This window comes from Gorilla gorilla, chromosome 11, assembly GCF_029281585.2.
Source record: "Gorilla gorilla gorilla isolate KB3781 chromosome 11, NHGRI_mGorGor1-v2.1_pri, whole genome shotgun sequence".
NCBI lineage: Eukaryota > Metazoa > Chordata > Mammalia > Primates > Hominidae > Gorilla > Gorilla gorilla.
In genome coordinates, this window is record NC_073235.2 from 20,752,376 (window position 1) to 20,779,279 (window position 26,904).

Sequence of the window (26,904 nt, forward strand, 5' to 3'; positions counted from 1 at the left end):
ATTCCTGGGAAGTGGAGGACCTTCAGGCCACACCAGGTGGGGACCCAGGCATCAGCTGGCACCTGTGCCCACAGAAACAGGCCCCTGATGCTCCCTCCTGGCCCACAAGCTCACGGGGCTTGATTCTTAGTCCCGGAGCTCACATCTTCAAGCAACACTGTCTTTATTTTCTCCAAATTAATTCCACCTCCAGAGCCCAGCCCCGGGGCTGCTTGATGCATAGGTCCTGCCCACTCCAGGACGCTAGTCACCCAACAGGGTTCAGCCCAGGTGCTGGTGAGACACTTCTCATCCACCCCTCATTCCAGCCTGGCAGCCCCTGCAGCTCCTGCTCCTGCTCAGAATGCAGGGACCTTGGTGAGGCTGGGCCCTCCCCTAAACACCTAGCACAGGGCCATCCCCTCCGAGCATGGGGGATTGGCAGGACTGGGAAGCAGGGCTGGGCACCTCCTGAGAACCACAGACCTCAGCCCCTACTCACTGTCAGGGTTGCTGCTTCTCTGCCAGCAGCTACTCGACTGCCCTCGTCCTTTGCCACCCACAGATACCGGCATCATTGCATCTGTGGGCTCAGAATTTCCTAAGACAAAGGAAGAACCCCAGACTTCAGGCAGAAAAGCAAGATGCTTGATGGAAATGAGAGGAAGGGAAGAAATCAGTCATGAACCCTTAACAAGAGCTCGCTGTGTTCCAGGAACCATTCTAAGAGCTTCGTACACCACTGTGAATTCATTTAACCCCATCTCATCCCTGTAGGCCAGGTGCTATTGTATCCTTATTTCATAGATGAGAAATCTGAGGCACAGAGGGGTCAAGTAACTTGGCCAAAGTCACACAGCCAGTAAGCAGCAGAGCTGGGATTCAGATCCAGCTATTTTCCAGATCCATGCTTATACCCACGCTGCTTTCTACAGGCAAACCAAATTCACAATTGAGTAAATGATTTCAGAACTAGGTCATTCATTCACTCATTCACTGAGCACCTACTCTGCCAGGCCCTGGGGCCACAGAAAGGAGTAAGAAAGACACAGACCATCTGGCTCCTCGCCTCAGCTGGTGTGGGGCGGTGTGGAGGCCTGAAGGCTAGAGCCTGGACTCCTGCTCTCCAGCATCGCTGACTGGAACAAAGATCTTGACCTTGAGCAAGTCACCGCCCCTCTTTTGTCCTCGAGGCCCTGATGTGTAGATCAAGCTCTCTTCTAGTGCTAATGTTTTCAATGCTCTTTGACGATATTTTCTTACTGACTTCTACAAAGCACCAGCCCCTTGGCAGGAGGCTCTGCGGGGCTCCCTGGGGACTAGTACAATGTTGCTGCCCAGGACGGGGCAGATCTGCATGGAGGAGCCCACTCCCTCTCCCCTGAGCTGGCAGGTATTTCCAGCAGCAGTGGGAAAGACGGTGACGGTGCCCACTACCCCCCAGGGCAAAAGACACACCACTGCTCCCTCCCTCCCCTGCCACCCTTCAACTGCCTTTGTCTAAATTCTCTGCCCTGCCAAGGCTCTCCCTGATATTCTGTTAACCCAATTCTGCCCTGATGCAAATACCAGGGCACAGAGGGGTGCATGCAAGGTAATTTTCCCCGTGTCCCAAAAATCTTTAGGGCTGCAGGCCCTGGTGAGGTTGCCAGGCAACCATCCCTTCCGCAGGAAGAGATCAGTCAGAGACACCGAAGGCCTCTCATGCAAAGGGGCTTAAACTTGTTCTGCAGAGTTCTTAAGGGCAAAACCAGGGCTGATGTGGGTATGTCGGGGTGGATGGTCAGAGGGAGGCAGGGGCTTGACACACAGCAGCCCAGATATGGGGAGGTGCCCAAGCCTGGACACATCCAAGCAGATTCTGGATGGTCCATGGTAAGCCATGCCCGCAGTTCTGGGCCTGGGCACCTGAGGCTGTTCTGCCTTCAGCCCCAAACAGCAGGGCCTCCTGGGTGTCTCAGGCTTGATGTGTGGCTTCTGCTGCCAGCCCATGGGCATCTCACCACAGGGTCCCCACATGGCCACTCACCACCCCAACTGCCCACTAGGCCCTTGGGTCAAGGGAGCACATTAGTCTAGGCACAAGAAACTCCTCCAAGATTTCCTTACAGCCCTGAGTCTGCAGATTAGGAGGCAAAGGTGTGTGCCAGCTGTAGAGAAAACCTTTGAGACCATGTTTACAGACAGTATTATTACCAACAATAACCAATATTTGTACAGGGCATTTGGATTTGCTTGTGTATTTCCCTGGAAATACACATTTCAACATCAAACTCAAAGATCAAGATCAAAGAAATGTTTAACCTGCACACTGTTCTCCTGTTACCTTCACCCCGTTCTCCTATTACCTTCACCCCAAGCTACATCTGCACATGGCTGGCACAGGATGGTCTGAAACTCTCATCTGACCATGTCACTGCTGAAAAGATTCAGTGACTCCAGTGTCCTTGGGATAATGGTAGAACCCTCACTATGCAGCTAGACTCTCTCTGCAGTCTCATCTCCCCTTCTCCTGTGACACTTGGGTCCCATACTGTCCTCTAAATGGGCAGAGCTCATTCCTCTTGGCTTGGAACGCCCAACCCAGGACACCTTGACAGCTTGCAAGCTCCTATTCCTCCTTCAAAACCCTACCTCTGTTAAGCTCCCCCAGACTATCCCCTTACTTCCCCATACCTGCCTCTGTAATCTGTTGCATTTTGTACATACTTCTATTATTTTTCTTACACACTACTTCATACCCGACTCAGAGGTCCATGACTGGGTCTTCCACACCTTGGGGTCCATGGTTCCTAACACAGGGTCACAGTGCATGCTCACTGAGTGACTGATTTTTAAATTGGCCACCACAAAGCCAATATCAGGCATCTGAAGAGGAGTGCACGTAGAGCTTGGAGCGAGAACTAGTCTAACTGCCTTGCTGCCACTAAGAACAACAGCCATTTATTACATTAAGTGCCCACTGTGTGCCTGTTCCATGCTACTCATTCCACAAACGTAATGCTTTTAGTCCTGCAGTAACACAGCAAGATACAATGATGCTATGAGCCAGGAAAGGGACTGCCCAGGGTCTCATGACTGCCCACCAGTGGCAGAGTCAGCGTCAGAATCCAGGCCTATGGTCTCTATGCCCCAAGGTTGCCCTTCCACACCCTGCCACCCCCTCCTCCTCTGAGTCTGGCAGGCAGTGAGTTCGTACCACTCTCTTCCCATCCATCACCCACTGTGAAGACATGGAGAGGGGCTGATGCTGCAGCCTCACTGGTCCTTCAGCGTCTGACCTGCAACCTAGAGGGAAATCCCACACCCGAATGCTGTCTTTCCATCTCTTGTTGATGAACACTCTCCTTGGCCTTCTCAAGGTGGTGAACTTGATCATCTCTAAACATAGAGACTTACTAGGGGAGCTGTTACATCTGCGTTCCAGTTAGCCATGTGTGCCACTGGTCACCAGGGAGCTCTGAGCACAACACTGTGGTTTAATAGGCTGGCTGAGAATCTCATGGACTCCTAAGGCTGGCTTAGGTTCAGTCCTCATGCGGGTCTTTGCCATCCACTGCTCCCTAGCCCACCTCATCCCTCCCTTCCCAGCGTCACTGCAGACTGGAAATGTTAGAGGAAAAAAACAAGACATTTTACAAGCCAATGTGGTATACGTGTGTGTAATCATCCAAACTCTGACTTGTGACATTAACTGCCTGATCTTCCCGAGGCGCAGAGAGGAATGACTAATGAAGCAGAGTTAAAGAACAAACAACTTCCAGCGAGGAGATGACTTACTCAATTCATGCTGTGAGGTGTGAGTAAGACTTCTCTGGGCGGAGGTACGGAGGAGACCTCTCTGCCCTCTGCACGCCTTTCCAGCTAATGGTGACTTCAACCACAGCAGGCACACAAGCAAAATCAAGAGAATTTCAGACATGACCTCATCCAAATCTCCTAGGTAGAGAAACTGAGGCCCAGAGACAGACTTGCCAGAGTCACTTGCCACTGGTGGTCAGGACAAGAGGCTGGGTCCCTAGACTCCTGGTCCCTTAGCGGCTTAAAGTCACCAAAGTGAGCCAGGCCTGCCCTAAAATAGAACAGAGGCAATCATTTTTCACAAATTGCAGGAAAAGCACTCAACGGATGGCATTTTCTCTGTTTCTTTAAACTTTCTCTTATAAGCTGTACAACCATTTTGCTCAGCCCAGTGGATTCACTTTTAATATTTTATCTGGTAACTGAGCTCGTGTTTTTTTTTTTTTCTGCTGAAATTGTTTCTCAAAAAACCTGTATGAGTCATTCTGTTTTGAGAGGCTGCCTATTAAAGTGTAGTCACATCTTCTAATGGAAATACTGTTCCTTGTTCTGCTGACATTATAGAATAAAAGTACCAGCATTTCACAGTGTTTCACAGAGAACACCTTGACTTCCAGGAACTCTGCTACCCGGTGTAGTTGCACCTTGATAAAAGTTCTTCCTCATGAGGGCACTATGCGAGTGAGTGTTGGCTGGGCTAGGAGGGGGCTCAGTGGCAAGGTGGGGAGAGAAGGGTCAGAAATCTCCAGGTTCATAGGGGCTCCCCAATTTATATGTCCTGGAACTTGGTGGGGGGGACCCAGATCTCTGTGAGGACAGGGTAAGGGCAGGTATCTTTATTTTCTGTAGCCCAGGGCCTGGCACACAGTAGGTGCTTTGTAAGTGGTCACTGAACTGCTTGGTGAATGGCCGTCAGTCTCTCTTGCCTGGCAAAGTTGAGCCAAGGCTGTGTGCCTCAGGCAGAAGTAGAGAACTGGGTAGGAAGAGGGGAGGCTGAGAGCTTTGGGTCAGGGAGTGTTGGGGGCTCAGTGTCTGCATGTGTCTTTGTATGTCCTGAGTGTGAGCCAGTGATGGGGGCAGTGTGGGGGTCCAGGAAGACAGAGGGCTCAGGGTGAGACAGGCTGGGAAGGGAAGCAGCCAGTAAGGTGTGAGCTCATTGGCTGAGGGGATTCAGAGCTAGGAGAGCTCCTCTCTCCTGTCCTGGGATTCTGGGGCCAGAAAACCATGAGACGGAGCCACGCTTAAGGGCTGTATTTCTGGTTGACTCCTTACTCTGCTGATGTGACTGTTCTGATTGGCTGCCCCGGGGCAGATACGTGAAAGCCCCAGGAGCCCCGGTCATTGGCACCAGGCTGAGTGGGTCCTGATCCCAGCTCTGCATCTGTTAGCTACACGTGACCTTGGGAAAGTGATTTGATCTTTGTGCCTCATTTCCTCCATCTCTAAAATGGGCTAATAGTGATCTCTACTTCGTGGGGTGGTTTTGAGGATTCGATGAGTTAATGCCTGAGAAATGCTTATCACAGAGCCAGGTAGTGTCAGGTGCAGTGTGAGCGCCCGCCGTCTTGTCTTTCTCGTGTCCTTCATCATTGCCCTCCCAGGGCACCAGCCTTTGCCACAGTGTTCATGGTTTTCGTTCCATCCATGTCAGGTCTTGGCCAACAAGAGCCACCTCTGGGTGGAGGAGGAGGTCTGGCGGATGGAGATCTACCTCTCCCTGGGAGTGCTGGCCCTCGGCACGTTGTCCCTGCTGGCCGTGACCTCACTGCCGTCCATTGCAAACTCGCTCAACTGGAGGGAGTTCAGCTTCGTTCAGGTAAAGTAGTCTCTAGTCTGCCAGCCAGCTTCAGCGTGGCCCTGGCCCACCTCTCGTGAGTAAGTGCTCTGCCTTCGAAAACTGCCTGGGCTCTGATCATCTGCATAGCAGGACCCCTCGGTGAGATGCCAGGCCTTCCTGACCCAGAGGGCCCATCCAAGCCTCTTGATAGGGGCTGCCTGCTACAAGCTTAACCTCCCAACACATGAGGAAGCCAGACACAGGCATGTGAAAAAATTACAGACCAGGACACTGAGCCCTGGGTCCACCGCTCTCAAGCTTCTAGAATTCTTGAGCTTTCCAAACAAAATTGAATGACATGAAGTCATTGGACATTTTGCTGGTCTAGGTAGGAGTCATCATCTACCTAGACATCCATCTGGGTAGGAGTCTAGCGAGTGAGCGAGCCTAGCTCACCGCCCTCCACCCCTCATCTCAACCTGGCTCTGTTGTTCCCCTTAACCCCTTGATTCATGCAGCGTGGATGAGACACAAGCATTAGGACCCCAGTTTATAGCGGATGCGACACAGCTTTTTCCCAAGGATGCCATTCCTATGAAAAAATCCAGAAAAAGGAGGTCTGTCATCAGACGAGTTTGAGAAAAGATTTACTTCCCCCTAAGAGATCACAATGCACTTTGGCACATCAAAGATTCTAATAACATCTACAACAAACAAACCTTTGTCAATCAGACTTATTGGAGTGTTAGCACCCTCCCCCTCCTTTTTTCCAAATAACAGCTATCAGCACTCCACAAGCTGGGCGCTGTGGCATGTGGCTGGGATCCCAGCTACTAACAGAGGCTGAGGTGGGAGAATCACTTGAGCTTGAGTGATCCTTCCAGGAGTTAGAAGTTCAAGTGTCCAGCCTGGACATCATAGCAAGACCTTGCCTCTTAAAAAAAAAAAAAAAATACTCCACAGAACATACTCTGGGAAATGCTGCTAGTGGCAAAAGTTTCTTTTTGCATTTGTTCATTCAACAAACATTTATTGAGCACTTACTGCAGGCCAGGCATCCTGCTAGGCCTGTGATGCAATAGAGAACAAGACAGGCAGAGCCATCTTTCCATGATAAAGGAAACGGAGGCAGGGACATTGTTTACATTTCTTTGGCATCTCCCACTGTTCTCCACACAGAATCTGCGGTCAGTGTTGGCGGATTAACTCCTCCTCTCCCATGAGTGGGAGCTGACTAATGCTGTATCCTGCCATTGTATCAGGGCAGAGAACAGCCATCCTATCCACCCCCACTATCAACAGAAATCTGTGCAGGGAGGACGTGGTACAGGACTCAGGGACAGTGACAGCGTAATGCTCTTACGTAATCCAAATTAATTGCTCCTGACCAGGGATGCTTCACATCCATTGGAACAACACAGAGTTGTAGCCGTGTGTTTTTCAAAGTGTGTCTGCCTCTGAATCTCCCTGGCTCTGCTCATCTCGGAAGGTCCCTGGAGGAGGGCTCATGGCTGACACATGTTAGCATACGAGAAGGGGAAGAATTTTATTTATCTGCCACTAATCCCCATGTGTCTCATACCCAAATCTAGGATTTTCCTCTTCCCACCTGGAGTATCCGGCGTGCATGGTTTATCCACAATTAAAGCAGACTGCAGGCTGCTCCCCTCACCAGAAAGCTGCTCCCTTAAGCAGCCATAGATTACATGCCCTGGCTCTGCCTGCCAGAGAAAGCCGGTGGATTTGATTTTGTTAGCAAGAGCTGACTGAGACCCTAGCAGCTGCATTCCACTTTACATATTAAAGAGTGGAAATACAAATAGGACAGTCCTTTTGCCACTGCAAGAGCAGGGGGGGTTAGGTGGGTAGAAAGGCAGGATTTTACTTGTGGAAATCAGTGCCTGCCTTCCATCCACAAAAACCAGATGTCAATATGGAGGAGGCACATGTCAGCGCCGCCTGGGAAGCCTGAGTTCCAGCTTTCCCTCCCCACAACCCTGCTCTGTAACTGTGGGCAGAGCATGTCTGCTCCAAGAGCCTCAGTTTACACCCCTGAAAAATGGAGTTAATGCCTTACAGGGATTTTATGAGCCACAGTAAGAGATTATGTGTGAAAGAAAAATAAAAAGCATTTTGCTATTATTCTTAGGGTATCTGGCCACATTTCCATTATCTCTGACTAAGGTACCAACCATCGATTTCTGAGTTCAGTAGGAGACAGTGAGATAGAGGCCAAGGAACCCCAACCCTGGGCCTAAAAGTGGTCCAGGTCAGTGTTTGCAAACTGGCGGACACTCACTAGCGGGTCATGCAATTGATTCCATGGATCACAAGCAGCATTTTAAAAATGAAATAAAATAGAATGACAAAGCAGTGGAGTGTTTTGCATGGTGTCGGGATACTTTTTCAGTTATATGGAGTTGCTAGTTATATTTGCAAATGCAGCATACCTCGTTGTCTACCGGACAGCAGAGTAAAACATGATTCTTACTGTGAGTCCCTGTCAAATAGGCTGAAGCCAGAGCCCTCTTGGAGAAATAGAGATAACCCAGGCCTGCCTCCCATCCATGGACTCAGATGCTGAGGGATGGCTCTGGCCGTCTATTTTTGCAGCTCCCTAAGTGACTGATAGGTGCACATGCCGCAGTGTGTGGCAACTTCCAGTGCAGGAAACACAGGCAGTGGAACCCGAAGACCTGAATCTCAGTCCCAAGACCCCCACTTACCTGCCCTGCATCATCAGACAAGTTTCCTAGGCCCTCGGAGCTTCTGCTGCTCGCTTGTGCCTGTGTCCACCCCATATGGTCATCAAGAGGATTTGAGCTGGACACGTTAAATGCAGGATGCGTGCAGCCAACAGTGGCATGCTGGCTTTTGAGGTAAGCTGCAACCTTCTCCTTTAAAGTTAGCGTGGCTAGTGAGAAGTTACCTGAGCCCCATCACCCTCCCCTACACACATGTCCACAGCAGACACCAGGCTATGGGGACAGCCGTGGTTCTTGAGGGGCCTTGGCTGACCCCTAGATCTGTAATGCTTTTGTTACCGGAAAAGGGTCCCGATCCAGACCCCAAGACAGGGTTATTGGACCTCACGCGAGAAAGAATTCAGGGCCTGTCCATAGAGTAAAGTGAAAGCAAGTTTATTAAGAAAGCAAAGGAATAAAAGAATGGCTACTCCATAGTCAGAGCAGTGGCTTGGCTGCTCAGCTGCTTATACTTATTGTTACTTCTTGATTATATGCTGAACGAGGGGTGGATTATTCATGAGTTTTCCAGGAAAGGGATGGCAATTCCCAGAACTAAGGGTTCCTTACCTTTTTACACCATATAGGGTAACTTCCTGACATTGCCATGGCATTTGTAAACTGACATGGCGCTAGTGGGAGTGTTTTTTAACATGCGAATGCATTATAATTAGTGTATGATGAGCAACGAGGATGACCAGAGGTCACTCTCGTTGCCATGTTGGTTTTGGTGCTTTTGGCTGGCTTCTTTACCGCAAGCTGTTTTATCAGCAAGGTATTTATGACCCGTATCCTGAGCCGACCTCCTATGTCATCCCGTGACTAGCAACGTTTAACCTCCTGGGAATGCAGCCCAGTAGGTCTCAGCCTTATTTTACCCAGCCCCCCATTCAAGGTGAAGTCTCTCTGGTTTGAACACCTCAGACACTTTGTTTAGCTAAAAACCATTGAAACAGTGTATTGATTCCACAAAGAGGTGACTTGCGCTTGCATTTATCCTTTCATTCCCAAATCTGTTTTCAAAGTTTTACATGTTGTTTTGTGTTCCTTTGGGTATATTTTTTTTTTTTTTTTTTTTTTTTTTTTTTGAGACAGAGTCTCACTCCGTCACCCAGGCTGGAGTGCGGTGACACAATCTCAGCTCACTGCAACCTCTGCCTCCCGGGTTCATGCCATTCTCCTGCCTCAGCCTCCCGAGTAGCTGGGACTACAGGCACACGCCATCACGCCTGGGTAATTTTTTTTTTTTTTTTTTTTTTGTATTTTTAGTAGAGATGGGGTTTCACCTTGTTAGGCAGGATGGTCTCAATCTCCTGACCTCATGATCCGCCCGCCTCGGCCTTCCAAAGTGCTGGGATTACAGGCGTGAACCACCGCACCCAGCCTTCCTTTGGGTATTTTTTTGTTATTGTTTTGGTTTGGTTAGGGTTGTGCTACGTATTTCAATTCAGCCAGTTAAACATTGTTAGATATTAGACTGCAAAATACTCCAGTCAGAGCAGCTCACCTGCACAGAAAAATGAGGGTTCAGCTTTTAGAACCTAAGTTCTTTCCCAGAGTTAGAGGAACTGCCTGTGACCTTGCCCACTCCAGCCACCTGCCTGAAATAATGACAAGACCAGCCTGACCCTAGCTTCGTGAGCGATTGTCCAAAGCCCGTTTGTGCCATAGTAATTGAGCACCAGCAGGAGCTACAACGACCTAGCTGTTTCTTTTTTGCTAACAAGCTTACGTATAATAAAAATGGCTCTAGCTTGGGGATCTTATTAATCGTCTCATGACAATCCCTCTCCTTTTGGGCTTCTTTGGGTTCTGGGATTTTTAAATTGTTCCCAAGGACAGTTTTCGGGAAACAAACTCCCTGGAATCATGCAGTCTTCCCACTGGGACAGGAAAGTCAAAGGCCCTTTGTTATTGGCTGGCCTTTGGCTGTCAGCCCTTGGTATGAACCACTAGCCTGAGGCTGGAGCTTCCTGCTGTCTGCACCATGGGATTTTGAATGGCACAAGCATGAGGCTATATGAACAGGAGGAGCTGACTGCCACTGGTGGGCCTGGGAGCAGCGTCTCCACACTGTTCCTGTGCAGAGCCCAGAGTGCCCAGCAAAATTCATCATTCTCCAGATCAGGGGCTGGGGACAGTGGCCCACACAGACCAAACACTGGAACTACAGGGCATGTCACCCGAGGGAGATGCAAAGACCTCACTGGGGCTACTAAGGCTGGCTTTCCAGGCCTGGATGGGCTCCCATTGCTGCACCTTCCGGGAAAGCCCACAACACAGAGGTGGGCGCCAAAAGGCTCTCAGTGGGGCTTTGTCTAAGGAACAGATAGGTCTAGGTCTTCCTCAGGCAAGTGACCTGAGCAGAGGGGCCCGTGTGGACTTTTCACCCTGAAGCTAGAAGGGTGTGGTGACGACAGCCCCCTAAATGAGTGGCTTTAGTCCTAGCTGCCCATCAGCCTCATCCGCCGAACCTTAAAAAACAACAGATGCCCCGCCCCAAACCAACTTAGTCTGAATTTCTGGAAGTGGGGTTTGGGCACTAGTATTTTACCCAAGCTCCCCGGGTGATTCTAATGTGTAGCAAGGTTTGAAAACCACAGTCTGAAGGCCACAGACTGTTAAACTCTTGGGGATAAAGGGCATCACCCAGCCATCTTGGCAACACCAATAAGTCCACAATGAGGAGGGGTGGGAGGGCCCACAGTTAGCTAGGGCTGGGCACCTGGCTGGGGAACATCAGGCTGATTGACTTCAAGACTTACTCTTTTTTTTTTTTTCTTTTTTTTTTTGAGACGGAATTTCACTCTTGTTGCCCAGGCTGGAGTGCAATGGCGTGATTTCGGCTCACTGCAACATCCGCCTCCTGGGTTCAAGCGAGTAGCTGGTATTACACGCATGCGCCACCACACCTGGCTAATTTTGTATTTTTAGTAGAGATGGGGACGGGGTTTATCCATGTTGGTCAGGCTGGTCTTGAACTCCCAACCTCAGGTGATCCGCCCGCCTCGGCCTCCCAAAGTGCTGGGATTACAGGCGTGAGCCACCACACCCAGCCAAGACTTATTCTTGATGGTCAGTGCTGGGGACTCTTTTAACCACAGTCTTCCACACCAAGAGATTAGAATTTAGAAAAGTTGGGGTGGCTCAGAAGTTGCAGGGGATTTGGAATTCTTGACAGACACTTCTGGAAGTGGCAAGGATTTGCTTATGTGCAACTGACAGTCAAGGAGTCTTCTCTTTGGGAGGTGACCACATTAAAATGAAAGGAATTCACTGTGGGTGACAGCATAAAGCCAGTCGTGGCTTCCTCACTCTTCGTGGTGAGCCAGAAGTTGTTAAAGACTGGGCCAAGAAGATTCCAGAAATGGACACAAAGCCAAGAAGAACCAGAGAGGGTGAGGAAGGATAGAGAAGGTTTTATTTGGTTATTTTACTTGGGCCCAAGAATGTTGAACGTGAGAACCTGTCTGTGAAATTGTAGTGTGCAGCCATTGGAAAATGTTTATTATTATCTTTAGCAAAAGCTTTACAAGCAATTCTCCCATACCATGTTCTTTCACTCACTGACGTTCACTGTCCTGGTGTCTGTCCTGGAGCAGGTGCAAACGAAGGGACACACACACACACACACACACACACACACACACCAGGGAGGAGCAAGAACGGGGCCCAATGTGGAATCAGACCCACTTAGAAACACTTCTGAGGGGAGTGCAAATGAGAAGCGTCTGTCAGCCGAGGCTCTGAATTGATGCCAACAAGCTGGGCTAGAAGGGAATCCAGGAGGCTCAGTCCATGCAGACCACCCAGAGGTCTCAGTGTGCCACCGCACTTAAATTACACCCTCGCAATATCTCCTTGGAGAAAATGCATATGTGCTCATTGCTTGATGGGTCACTGCTATTTCCATCCCTGTGTAATAGACGTGGGAGGTCTCTCCCAAAGCTCTCAGTGGCTCACCAGTGCTAGCAGAATTCAGTCAGAGCACCCCTGTGCCACTACTCCCTCGCTCTCGGTGCCCTCTGCTGTGTCACTTGCCTGCCCTGTCTAGGGGACTAGATGGAGGCTACTGCAACTACTCAGCGCTTCCCCCTCTGACTTTAGCTTTGGAAATTACTTATCTCTCACTGAAGTTGATTAAGTGGCCTGCCCAGGGTTCATATCAGTTGAACCAGCACCAACAGTAGAACCTGGATCTCTTCCTTCGTGGTCCATGAGAACTCGTACATGCCAAGAGGCTGGAGTCATAGAGCAGCACTTCCCAGCCATTTTCACATTGCATCTCTTACAGAAAGTCATGCTTTGGGTGGTGGATCAGCCACTCTCGGCTGGAAGTGACCCACAAAAGCCCACACATGGTTCAAGGGGTGCAAAGCTCCATTGTAAAATGGCTGGGACCATTTCCATTTAGAGTTGGGATGGTCTCTTCTCCCCATGGTCACTAATCTCCTCCAGATGGAAGAGTGGGCCCAGCGCGGGGTTTCCACCCGGGGTGTTTATAACCCAGTGTGGGGCGGGAGGTGAAGGTCTAGCATGCACAGAGGGCAACTGTATGGTGTTCTGGGGCTTTCTATACGGTGCCAGATCACCCAGACCACAGGCCCCCTGAGTCCCCTTCACTACTGGTGCCAAATCCACGTGCCATCTGTAAATTATTTACTCTGCATTTATCGTCAAGCTAATTTAAAATCAATCCACTTTTTATCTGATCTTAACTTAGGCCAAATGTTATCTGTGAAATTATGATTTTGGTATGCAAGCAGACACTTGTTACTCTAATATACATTAAAATACACACATAACTAGTAAAATTTATATATACACACACACACACATATACATGTATATGTATGTATATATTTAGAGACAGGGTCTTGCTCTGTCACCCAGGCTGGAGTGCAGTAGTGCAGTGGCACAATCTTGGCTCACTGCAGCCTTGACCTCTTGGGCTCAAGTGATCCTCCCATCTCAGCCTCCCAAGTAGCTGGGACAACAAGCACATGCTGCCACAGCCTGGCTAATTTTTTTGTATTTTTTGTAGAAACAGGGTCTCACTGTGTTGCCCAGGGTGGTCTCGAACCCCTGGGCTCAAGCAGTCCACCCACTTAGGCCTCCCAAAGTGTTGGGATTACAGGCGAGAGCCACCGCAGCAGGCCTTAAATGTTTTTTAAACTTCTTTGAACTTAATTCCATCTGAAATCATCCAGCAGCCTCCAGAGATAACAAATAACAAAGTTAAGGAAAAAGCATGGTCATATAGTTATTGTATGGAATCGGTGTGAATTGGTGGGTGCTTAGACACCTTCAGCATAGAAGCATTATTCCCATTTTCCTGTTGTGGAAGCTGAGGCACAGAGAGTTGAGAGTTATCATAAGATCACACTAAGAGAGTGACAGGACTGGGGTTCCAACCCATAGCGGTGAGTACTAAAGCCACCCTCCTCCCCCTCCACCAGGCCAGCAGATGAGTCGTTGGCAGGATCACTGCATCTGTCATCCCCTCACCCTCACTCCAGACTTTTTTTCCCTCCACAGTCCTCGCTGGGCTTTGTGGCCCTGGTGCTGAGCACACTGCACACGCTCACCTACGGCTGGACCCGCGCCTTCGAGGAGAGCCGCTACAAGTTCTACCTGCCTCCCACCTTCACGCTCACGCTGCTGGTGCCCTGCGCCGTCATCCTGGCCAAAGCCCTGTTTCTCCTGCCCTGCATCAGCCGCAGACTCGCCAGGATCCGGAGAGGCTGGGAGAGGGACGGCACCATCAAGTTCACGCTGCCCACAGACCATGCCCTGGCCGAGAAGACGAGCCACGTATGAGGTGCCTGCCCTGGGCTCTGGACCCCGGGCACACGAGGGACGGTGCCCTGAGCCTGTTAGGTTTTCTTTTCTTGGTGGTGCAAAGCAGTATAACTGTGTGCAAATAGGAGGTTTGAGGTCCAAATTCCTGGGACTCAAATGTATGCAGTACTATTCAGAATGATATACACACATATGTGTATATGTATTTACATATATTCCACATATATAACAGGATTTGCAATTATACATAGCTAGCTAAAAAGTTGGGTCTCTGAGATTTCAACTTGTAGATTTAAAAACAAGTGCCGTACGTTAAGAGAAGAGCAGATCATGCCATTGTGACATTTGCAGAGATATACACACACTTTTTGTACAGAAGAGGCTTGTGCTGTGGTGGGTTCGATTTATCCCTGCCCACCCCACCCCCACAACTTCCCTTTTGCTACTTCCCCAAGGCTCTTGCAGAGCTGGGGCTCTGAAGGGGAGGGAAGGCAACGGCTCTGCCCAGAGCCATCCCTGGAGCATGTGAGCAGCGGCTGGTCTCTTCCCTCCACCTGGGGCAGCAGCAGGAGGCCTGGGGAGGAGGAAAATCAGGCAGTCGGCCTGGAGTCTGTGCCTGGTCCTTTGCCCGGTGGTGGGAGGATGGAGGGATTGGGCTGAAGCTGCTCCACCTCATCCTTGCCGAGTGGGGGAGACATTTTCCCTGAAAGTCAGAAGTCACCATAGAGCCTGCAAATGGATGCTCCTGTGAGAGTGACGTCACCTCCTTGCCAGAGCCATCAGTGAACCTGGCTTGGGAACAAGTGTAATTTCCTTCCCTCCTTTAACCTGGTGATGAGCGTCCTTTAAACCACTGTGCCTTCTCACCCTTTCCATCTTTAGTTTGAACGACTCCCAGGAAGGCCTAGAGCAGACCCTTTAGAAATCAGCCCAAGGGGGAGAGCAAGAGAAAACACTCTAGGGAGTAAAGCTCCCCGGGCGTCAGAGTTGAGCCCTGCCTGGGCTGAAGGACTGTCTTCACGAAGTCAGTCCTGAGGAAAAATATTGGGGACTCCAAATGTCCTCTGTCAGAGGACCCAGAAAACCACACTGGCTCCAACTTCCTCCTCATGGGGCATTATACTTCAAAACAGTGGGGAGCAACTTTTCCACCAAAGCTACAAACCTAAAATGATGCTGCCCCAAAGCACAAGAGGGAAGAGCACCGCCGGGGCCGCAGGACGTCTGTCCTCCAGTCACAGGCCATCCTTGCTGCTTCCTCCTGACTCTAGCTTACTTCCCCTGTGAAGAAACAGGTGTTCTCGGCTGAGCCCCCAACCCTCTGCAGAACCAGGGTGATCTGCCACAGAAAAAGCATCTTTGAAGACAAAGAGGGTGAGGTCTTCATGAGTCTCCTGGGCCCAAAGCCATCTTCTGATGGAAGGAAGAGAGTAGGGCCAGTGAAGGCTGCCCAGAGAGAATGTCACAGATGAGGCTGCCCCTGCCCCACCCAGGGAGGTTTCATGAGCTCATGTCTATGCAGCACATAAGGGTTCTTCAGTGAAAAGCAGGAGAAGAGCCCACTGCAAGGATAGCTCATTAGGCACATGACTGATGCAGGGAAGGCCATGCCGGGGAAGCTCTTCCAGCAGGTATTTTCCATCTGCTGTGCCAAGGCTGAGCGGCAGAAACTTGTCTTATAAATTGGCACTGATGGAGCATCAGCTGTGGCCCACAGAGAGCCTTGCTGAGAAGGGGGCAGGTAAAGCAGAGATTTTAGCATTGCCTTGGCATAACAAGGGCCCATCGATTCCCTACTAATGAGAGGCAGGGAGAGCATGGGCAATGGAGACCCACCAATGATCCCCAACCCCGGTGGGTACTGGCTGCCTGCCCTGGGCCAGGGAATGGCTCCTTATACCAAAGATGCTGGCACATAGCAGAACCCAGTGCACATCCTCCCCTTCCCACCCACCTCTGGCTGAAGGTGCTCATCAAGAGGGAAGCAATTATAAGGTGGGTGGCAGGAGGGAACAGGTGCCACCTGCTGGACAATCGCACGAAAGGCAGGCGGGCTGTGTACTGGGCCCTGACTGTGCGTCCACTGCTGTCTTCCCTACCTCACCAGGCTACTGGCAGCAGCATCCCGAGAGCACATCATCCCCACAGCCTGGTAAATTCCATGTGCCTCTGGGTACAAAAGTGCCTCAATGACATGCTCTGGAAATCCCAAATGCCACAGTCTGAGGTTGATATCTAAAATCTATGCCTTCAAAAGAGTCTGTGTGTGTGTTTTTTTTTTTTTAACCTGGTAGACGGTATAAAAGCAGTGCAAATAAACACCTAACCTTCTGCAAACTCCAGGCTTTTATTTCTGCCATGCAGATCATGTATCCATTCGTCCACTGACTCGAGAAGCCTTCAGCTTGGAGCCTGCTCTCAGGCAGGCAGTGTGCAAGGACTTGGGACTGCCGAGGTGAACACAGTGATCTGTGCTAGAGCTGGCCAATGAGGAAGGGCAGATGCGCAGACCTAAGGGACGAAGGGACACGCCAGGGAGGAAATGGGCAAGATCCAGGTGACAGAGTGTCGGGTGGGGGTGTGGGGATGTGAAAAGGTGGCTTCCTGGAGTGGTCTGAAGGCTGAGGCCTCGGTGCAGGTAAAAGCAGCAGAGCTTCTTGAATTATAATGTGCCTGGGAGTCACCTAGGAATGTGGTTCACATGCAGGTTCTGATTTGTGGTCTGGGGTGAGGCATGAGACTGTGCATTTCCAATAAGCTCCTGGGTGACCTGTATGGTGATGATCCTCGGACACTCCGAGCCACAAGAGCTTAGATGGCATTCTTTGCCTCTGCTGTGCTTAGTCTATGGCACACTAATCAGTACACACACATCTCTGTCCCCTCAATCCTCCCCATGAGCCTGCATTCCCCTGGCAGCCCTGGCAAGATACACGTCTGTACAATGCTATCTATGACCGCCGTGTTCTCTTAAAGGCAGAGGGAGAAACACTCCATCTTGGAGCCACAGCCTTGCACTTTGTGCTTCACGAGGGCTGCGGCACATTGGCCCTGGGTCCATCAGGAAAACAAAAGGAGCTCTCTTCAGAAACCACCCAACTATCATGCAGCCGAGCCTTCCTGCTGAAGCAACCAGACTGCCTTATGGTACAGGGCAAGGGGACAAGAAACCCAGTGCAGAAAGTGATCTAGTGGCTAAAACCATTTCTTGGGAACAATAACCAAAATACAGCCCTGCCATTTTGAGTTCATGATAAGGATTTTCCAAAGAAAGAACCATGGCCAGTAAATACATTCATGACAAACAATTTTCAAGGTGAAAAGCATCTTGTACTTGGAGGTTTACTTTTCTCCTCTGTGTCCTCCCATGCATAAAGCTGAGAGAGTTAACTTTACAAAGAAGTAATCAAATAGATGAAAAATACCCCCTACCAAGGTAGCCCATGTAAGAACTAAGGAACCACCAAAATCATGCATATCAGTTCAGGAGAGAAAGTTATCATTTAGCTGTTTGACACGTTGAATCTTTTCCAAAAGCAATGAAGCTAGCTCTTGGAGTGCAGAAGCTTTCTTGTGCTGGGCCACTTCCCAGGTCTCAACCAAGAGAGAGTTGGCTCCACTAAAGCAGAAATTCTCAGTCCCATCCACAATCACTGACTTCTTCTAACAAATCTTCTGAAAATCTCTTTACTAATTTCTGAAATGAAATTCAGAAATAATATAACCTACCTATGCATATAATTTTTAAAATCAGTGTAAGGTCTAAATTGAAACATAAAGTAGAAATAATTTATACTAATACATATATAACATTAATAATGAATAATTATTATATTAATAGCCTTACAATAAATAAATTGGTTTTTAAATACAGTATATTCAACTAAACATTGTTGGCTCATTTGTAGCTGACATTTTAAGATAAAAGTGCATGTGTGTGTGTGTGTGTGTGTGTGTGTGTGTACTGTGTCCACTGTGAGTGTTTGAAATTGTGTTGAATGCTATGAAGAAATCACATAGGGTGAAGACCAATAAATGTCAACTAGATTTGGAAACATGGAAACCTAATGGTGAGAATTTCAGTAGGATGTTGAGGGTAAAATCCAGATTGAGTATGAATAAGAAGGAAATGGAGACAGTAATACTGGACAACTCTTCTGAGATTTGGCTGTAAAGCAAGGGAAAGAGAAAGGATGGGTAATGGGAGGGGTATGTGGGGGTTGAAGGAGGGCTGGTTATTTTTTTCCATGGTTCTGACCTAAACATGTTTTAAATGCTTCTGGGGAATAAACAAGGTGAAAAGGAATGATGGAAGATGAGAGAGAGAATGATAGAGAATCACAAAGTCCTGGAGGACATGGGAAGAGATGGAGTGCAGAGTACAGGTGGCTTTAGAGGAGGAGGAGCTTGTCCTTTACAACTAGGAGAGAAGGGGAAAAGAAGTGGCTGAGTATTGAGGGGAGGGGCTAGTTGTGATGACACAGCATGTGACAGTTCCCTTCTGATGTTGTCTGTTCTTTTTAAAAAACAGTCAGTCCCTTCTGATGAGAACAGGGGAGGAGGAAGGTTTGGCTCTGAGGGTTGAAGAGGAACAAAATGGCTGAAAATAATTGTTGGAGAAAATGTAGAGGGAGCAGACCAGAAAAACTGACAGGGTTTAAAAAACAAAAACAAAATTTGATTATAACCATTTTTTATCCAGAGCGAAATATTCCAAATTGTGTTTCCTAGGAAGTGTGCAAAGTAGATTTTTGTTTAGCTAAATTCCGTTTTCCCTCACCAGTTTCTTTAATAATTCTAGGTAGTTTGTCTTAGTTCAGTGTCATCTCTAATAGTCACTCAGAAATGCCTTGGCTTCATTTTTGTTTTCTCTATTCAGAAATGAACAGTCACAAATGGAACTTTGATGCACTAGGCAACCAAAAACCTCCATTGCCAATCCTCCCATAAAGTGAATAATCAACACTCTTGCTTATTGAGGGTTGATTGCATTTATTGGACCAGAAACCTAACTTATATCTATAATTCTCATATATGAAGAGTCTATTCTTAAAAATCTAATTTTAGCCAACATTTAAAACTTCCGCAACTAGAGAATTCATGTGGGCTTTTAACTTCCTGAAGGGTCTTCCTGCTTAAAACACCATTAGTTCCTAAACAAAAGACATACTTTTTAAGGCAATACTGAATTTGCAGGAAGTAAGGGAAATCATCAGGACAGAAAATAAATGGGAACACATACAAAAATCAAAAACAAACAAACAAACAAAAAAAAGCTCTCCTTGGCTCCTGGCAGAAGCAAATGCAAGTCCTTTCTGAAGAAAAGCAACCTCAGTTCAGATCAACCAAATAAGAAGCTTAATATTTACAATTAATAAACCATAGGTGAGACTCAGTAGAAACAAAACCTGAAGGACTTCGAAGAACAGAATCATCAAACATATGATAATGATATATTAAGTATCTAAAGAATTAAAAAATAGAGTTGCAAAAAATAAATAAGCAATAATATACTATAAAGGCACAGGCATGATGAAAAATGGAATTTTCAGAAATAAAAAATTGTCAGAAACAAACTTAATTTGGTGAGTTTAACAGCAGATTGGAGAAAATCGTGAATTTTAAAAGCTAAAAAAATTACCTAGAATGCAAAAGAGAGACAAATGGATAGAAAATATAAAAAAGTCATTAACAGAGATAAAGGTTAAAATGAACAACTATAACATACAAATAACTGGAGTTCCAAAAGGAAAGAATGGTGAAGAGGCAAATTTTAAAGAGATAAAGACCAAGAATTTTCTAAAACTAGTGAAATACTGGTATCCAAAAATGCTGAAAGTGCAATGTATACCATCAGGCAGGAAAGCAAATTTAAAAGTAAAGCTACAGTTAGCCACACTAAGCAGCTCTTAAAAGCAGTCAGAGAAAAATTATAAATGACCTACAGTTGTGGAATTATAACAGACTTCTTAACAATATCAATGGAGATTAGAAAATAGTAGTCTAATATCTTGAAAGTTCAGGGGGAAGTGATTGCCAACTTAGAATTTTAAATCAAGCAAAACTGACTTTCAAGATTGAGTGCAAAATAAGAATGTTTCAGATTACAGAAATTGAGAGCTTACCAACAGTTCTTTTCTGAAGAACTTCTAAAAATATACTTCAGATAGAAAGAAAATGATCCCAGAGGGGAATCTGAAAACAAGAAGAAACAGTGAGTGAATAAGTGGTGACCCTCAAGGTAAATCTAAGCAAACCTTTTCTCTATAGAAGAAGAACATCTATGTAAGTGTTTGTTTTAAAAGGACATACTAGGCTGCGCACGGTAGCTCACGCCTGTAATCCCAACACTTTGGGAGGCCAAGACAGGTGGGTCACCTGAGGTCGGGAGTTGGAGACCAGCCTGACCAGCATGGAGAAACCCCACCTCTACTAAAAATACAAAATTAGCTGGGCGTGGTGGCGCATGCCTATAATCCCAGCTACTCAAGAGGCTGAGGCAGGAGAATTGCTTCAACCTGGGAGGCGGAGGTTGCGGTGAGCCGAGATAGTGCCATTGCACTTCGGCCTGGGAAACAAGAGTGAAACTGCATCTCAAAAAAAAAAAAAAAAAAGACATACTAACTGGCTAAAAACAATGATATGTAAATAAGGGATTGAGTTAAAATGTTCTGAGGCTCATATTTGTTTAGAGGTTGGGGTTGGGAAAGTTATGGGCTAATTTAGATCTTGTTAAGTACATCTAGAAAAATGTCAAGGGTAACCACTAAAAAGCTAAAAGTATAATGCCAAAATCCTTAGGAAGGGAAAAAAATTTTAATTGGATTTTTGAAAAACAAGAAACAAGAAAAATAGCATACGTAAAGCAAGACACAGAAAACAAAAAGCAGGTATTAGAAAAAATCCACATATATTCATAATTGTGAAACAGAATACCATGCACTGGTATCAGTCCTTATGAGGGGCACACCATATGTTGGATACCAGGAGAGGACTCTAAACACTTTGCCAATTTTTGTAAAGATTCCTGTATCTGGTGGATGCCCAGGTCTGGCAGGAGTCTTTACACAAACACAGCTTCTAAAGGTTTTGCACAAACCCCTGCCAGAGTCTGAGTCTGGTATGACAAAACACCTGCACAAGTCAGGCAAAGCCGACTTATTACTCACAGATATGTAGCAAAGATAGAAGCATAGAATCTGTGGGGAGCTGGTCCCCCAGAACTCAAGCAAGCTGCCCAGGGCAGACGGAATCCCATCAGCATATGCCCAACTTCACACTACAGCTGAGGGACCGTGAAAGCAGTCCACTCTGGATTTTATACCCTACAGGTACTTAAATCACTGAGCTTAAGCATTGCAGAGCATCTTGTTCTGAGAGGAACAAAGACAAAGCCCAGGCTGTTCTAGATGGTTCTTCCTTATCCCAGGATGTTACATTCTCAGTACATTCTGCCCAAGAATTGTAAGAAGGAGCAGGGAGAGCTGAATCAGCCAAGGTCATTCAAGGACTTGTCCTCCTGCAATAATCACAATAAATACAAATGGATTAAACACTTCAGTTGAAAGATAGAGATGGTCAGATTGGATTTTAGTTATATTTATAAGTGGCATACCTAAAGACTCAAGGTAAAGACATGGAAAAAAGTAAGTTAGGCAAAAACAAACTAAATTAACATTGGAGTGGCTAGATTATTATCATATAAAGCATATTTTATGAGAAAAGACATTATTAGGAATACAGAGAATTACTACATAATAATAAAATAAAGATTTAAATATTTTAGAATAATGTGCTTTTAATAATATAGCCTCAAAATATGTAAAGCAAAAAAATAAAAAAGAAAGAAATGTGAACAAATCCCTCATTATACTAAGAGATTATAACAAACAGAAAATTATATGCATGTGTGCACATGTATGTGTGTATAACAACACAAGTTGGATATAATACGAAATAGAAAAATTATATTTTTCTCAAGAAAACAAATTGACAACATATTATACCATAAAGCAAATTTCAATAAATTTCAAATAATAAGTATCGGCATTCTCTCAAGTGAGTGCAAGAAAGTTAGAAATCAAGAACAAAATGCTATATATATGTGTGTATATATATGTATACACACATATCATATATATGTATACACACATATCATATATGTGTATACATACATATCATATATGTGTATGTGTGTATACATACATATCATATATATGTATGTGTGTATACATATATGTGTACACACACATATATATCATATATATATATATATATTTATATTTTAGAGACAGGGTCTCACTTTGTCACCCAGGCTGGAGTACAGTGACACAACGATCACAGCTCATTGCAGCCTCAAACTCCTGGGCTTAAGCAATCCTCCTGCCTCAGTCTCCTGAGTAGTTGGGACTACAGGCACACACCAGTGTGCTTAGCTAATTTTTAATACTTATTAGAGTTGAGATCTTGCTATGTTGCCCAGGCTTGTCTCAAACTCCTGGCTTCAAGTAATCCTCCTGCCTTGGCCTTCCAAAATGCTGGGATTACAGGCATGAGCCACCATGCCTGGCCTAAAATGCTATATTTTAAATGTCTATACATTTTAAAGCTTTAAATATACATTTCTAAATAAGTCATTAATCAAAGAGAAAATTATACTGAAAATTCTTCAAAATTTTTAAATGTGAATGATTATTAAATATCTTCATATCAAATATTTAGAGATGCAGCAAAAATACTGCTTGGAAGGAAATCAATAACCTTGATGAAAATCAGTACAAAAAGAATCCAACCCACAGAAAGTAAAAGATAGATACACACAGAAAGATATACTGAATGTAAGAGTAGAAATTAGTGAACTAGGAAACAAAAATATAATAGAGAGGATTGACAAAGCCAAAGGTTGGTTTTTGGATAAAACTAATCAAACAGATGAATCTCTGATAAAGCTGATCCTGAAAAATGATAAAATGCTCAAATAATTGTAGGCATAAAAAGGAGAGAAAACTGCAGATGAGACAGAAATTTAAAAGATAATACGAGAATCTTATACATGAGATTATATAAATAAATTTGAAACTTAGAAAAATATAACTTACCAAAACTGATTCAAGAAAACAAAAAGTGAGCATGTAGACCAGTTGCAGTGGCTGACACCCGTAATCCCCAGCACTTCAGGAGGCTGAGGCAGGAGGATCACTTGAGCCAGGAATTCAAGACCAGCCTGGGCAACATAGCAAGACCCCATTTTTACAAAAAATAGAAATTAAAAAAAATAGCCACGTGCCTGTAGTCTCAGCTACCCAGGAGGCTGAGGTGGGAGGATCACTTGAGCCCAGAAGGTGGAGGCTGCAATGAGCCATGACTGTACCACTGCACTCAGCCTGGGTGACAGAGTGAGACCCTGTCACTCAAAAAAAAGGAAGAAAGAAAGAAAGAAAGAAAGAAAGAAAGAAAGAAAGAAAGAAAGAAAGAAAGAAAGAAAGAAGTAACTATATATCTGTGGTGATGGGCATACAGTGTATAATGATGTAATACGGTCTAACTTAGCAGTAATTACATTAAATGTGAAAGGATTTAACACTCCAAGAAAAGGCAGAGATTGGCAGAACAAATAATTCTTTTAAATGACCCATCCAGGCACAGTGGCATGTGCCTGTAGTCCCAGTTACTCAGGAGGCTGAGGTAGGAGGATTACTTGAGCCCAAGAGTTCAAGTCCAGCCTGGGCAACATAGTAAAACCTCATCTCTCGACAAAACAAAACAAAAACAAAAAACCCAAAGATTTGAAAGTAAGAGGATGGGCCAGGCACAGTGGCTCACGCCTGCAATCTCAGCACTTTGGGAGGCTGAGGTGGGCAGATCACGAGGTCAGGAGATGGAGACCATCCTAGCTAACAGGGTGAAATCCCATCTCTACTAAAAATACAAAAAATTAGCCAGGCATGGTGGCACACACCTGTAGTCCCAGCTACTCAGGAGGCTGAGGCAGAAGAATTGCTTGAACCCAGGAGGTGAAGGCTGTGGTAAGCTGAGATCATGCCATTGCACTCCAGCCTGGGCAACAAGAGCAAAATGGCATTTCAAAAAGAAAAAGAAAAAAGTAAAAGGAAGGAAAAAAGATAGGCAAACAGTAACCAAAAGAGAACTGGATGACTACATAATAATGAACATTTTATAATAGTAAAAGTGTCAATCCATTAAGACTATATAAATTATAAACATATATGCAACTAACAATAGAGCCTCAGATATGAAGTAAAAGCTGTCAGAATTCAAGGGAAAATAAACTATTCAACAATGATAGTTTTTTGTATTTTTAGTAGAGATGGGATTTCACCCTGTTAGCCAGGATGGTCTCCATCTCCTGACCTTGTGATCCACCCACCTCAGCCTCCCAAAGTGCTGGGATTGTAGGTGTGAGCCACTGTGCCTGGCCCATCCTCTTACTTTCAAATCTTTGGGTTTTTTGTTTTTGTTTTGTTTTGTCAAGAGATGAGGTTTTACTATGTTGCCCAGGCTGGACTTGAACTCATGGGCTCAAGTCTACCCATTACTGAAAATACCTCATTTTCAGTAATAGGAAGAACAACTAGACAAAAGATTACCAAGGAAATAGAAGATCTGAACAATACTGTATACAACTATACTTAACACACATCTATAGAACACTCTACTCAACAACAGCAGAATATGCATTCTTTTATTATTATTTTTTGAGATAGAGTCTCGCCCTGTTGCCCAGGCTGGCATCCAGTGGCACGATCATGGCTTACTGCAGCTTCTACCTCCTGGGCTCAAGTAATCCTCCCACCTCAGACTCCCGAGTAGCTGGGACCACAGGTGTGCACCACCACACTCAGCTAATTATTAATTTTTGTAGAGACAGGGTCTTGCTATGTTGGCCAGGGTCTTGCTAAGTTGCTAATTTTGTAGAGACAGGATCTTGCTATTTTGCCCAGGCTGGTCTTGAACTCCTGACTTCAAGTGATCCTCCTGCCTCGGCCTCCCAAAGTGCTAGATTACAGGCATGAGCCACCATACTCAGCAAAGAATACACATTCTTTTTTTATTATTATTATACTTTAAGTTCTAGGGTACATGTGCACAATGTGCAGGTTTGATACATAGGTATATATGTGCCATGTTGTTTTGCTGCACCTATCATGCTATCCCTCCCCCAGCCCCCCACCCCCTGACAGGCCCCGGTATGTGACATTCCATGCCCTGTGGCCAAGCGATCTCATTGTTCAGTTCCCACCTATGAGTGAGAACATGCGCTGTTTGATTTTCTGTTCTTGTGATAGTTTGCTGAGAATGATGGTTTCCAGCTTCATCCATGTCCCTACAAAGGACATGAACTCATCCTTTTTTATGGCTGCACAGTTTTCCATGGTGCATATGTCTATCATTGATGGACATTTGGGTTGGTTCCAAGTCTTTGCTACTGTGATTAGTGCCGCAATAAACATATGTGTACATGTGTCTTTATAGAAGAATAATTTATAATCCTTTGGGTATATACCCAGTAATGGGATTGCTGGGTCAAACTGTATTTCTAGTTCTAGACCTTTGAGGGAGAATACACATTCTTAAGTACATATGGAACATTCTCCAGGAGAGACAATCCATTAGACCATAAAATAAGTCCCAATAAATTTTAAAAGATTAGAATTATAAAAAGTATGTTCGCCATAGAATAAAATTTGAAAACAATAACAAAAATTAATTTGGGAAATTCACATATATGTGGAAATTAAAAAACACTCTTCTTAACCAAGAAGTCAAAGAACAAATAAGAGAACTTAGAAAAAAATTTGAGATGAAGGAAACAAAATAGCATACCAAAGTTTCTGGGGTACAGCTAAAGCGGTAGGTACTTGGAGGGAAATTTATAGCTGTAAATAACTATTTAAAAAGAAGAAAAATCTCAAATCAACTACTTACACTATCATCTTAAGAAACTAGAAAAGCAAGAGAAAACCAAATCTAAAGAAACCAGAAGGAAGGTAGCAACATAAATTGATACAGAAACTTGAGAAAACAATTTAGCATTATAATGTTGAGCCTTTACATACCCTAACAGCCTGTAATTTCTCCCCAAAGTATATTTAGAAAAATTCTTGTAGGTGGGCAATAGTGAATGTATATAAAAATATTCAATGTAGGCTGGATGCGGTAGCTCACGCCTATAATCCCAGCACTTTGGGAGGCCAAGGCTAGATCACCTGAGGTCAGGAGTTTGAGACCAGCGTGACCAACATGGTGAAACCCCGTCTCTACTAAAAATCCAAAAATTAGCCAGGCATAGTGGTGCACACCAGTGATCCCAGCTACTTGGGAGGCTGAAGCAGGAGAATCACTTGAACCCAGGAGGCAGAGGTTGCAGTGAGCCGAGATCGTGCCATTGCACTCCAGCCTGGGCGACAGAGCAAGATTCCATCTCAAAAAAAAAAAAAATTCAATGTATATGAAAACAACATGAAGATTCTGAGAAGGTGGCAGCCTTGATGGTATAATTATTTAATCTCTCCAAATCCCCCATAAAGATACACAAAGCAGCCAGGATTGCAAAACTAAAAACCCATGGAAAATCCCTACAACAAACAAGATGACACTGAATCCCTACAAACCCTGAAACATAAATGGGTGGAGACACACCTACAAGATCTGCATGGTATCAGCAGCTGTGTTGGAGGACACAGAAGGAAGCAACAGAGCACCTGGTAGGCCTCAGAACTGTGAGGTCCTAACAAGGGGAAAGAAGTCAGGCTGGCAGGAGCAGAGGAAGCAAAAAACAGA

At 45.8% G+C, this 26,904-nt stretch overlaps 2 protein-coding genes across 5 annotated transcripts in view; one reads left to right on the forward strand and one right to left on the reverse strand.

The window, feature by feature from the left end:
• STEAP3 (STEAP3 metalloreductase) overlaps positions 1-16,440 on the forward strand; it is a 42,036-nt gene extending 25,596 nt beyond the window's left edge. The window contains exons 4-5 of one of the 2 annotated variants that reach the window (XM_004031671.5): positions 5,432-5,596; positions 13,840-16,440. In XM_004031671.5, coding sequence (XP_004031719.1) covers positions 5,432-5,596; positions 13,840-14,121 — 447 coding nt within the window. In that variant the 3' untranslated portion in view covers positions 14,122-16,440. Of the gene's footprint in view, positions 1-5,431; positions 5,597-8,204; positions 11,085-13,839 lie in introns of those variants that run through there. The other variant, XM_063694711.1, reaches the window with a different exon arrangement.
• Positions 16,367-26,904, reverse strand: part of C11H2orf76 (chromosome 11 C2orf76 homolog) — a 101,551-nt gene continuing 91,013 nt past the window's right edge. The window contains exons 6-7 of one of the 3 annotated variants that reach the window (XM_063694715.1): positions 20,229-20,298; positions 16,367-17,800 (exon numbers count right to left, since the gene is read on the reverse strand). In XM_063694715.1, the coding sequence (XP_063550785.1) occupies position 17,800; positions 20,229-20,298 (71 nt within the window). In that variant the 3' untranslated portion in view covers positions 16,367-17,799. Of the gene's footprint in view, positions 17,801-20,133; positions 20,299-26,904 lie in introns of those variants that run through there. The other 2 variants (XM_055380051.2, XM_055380050.2) reach the window with 2 other exon arrangements.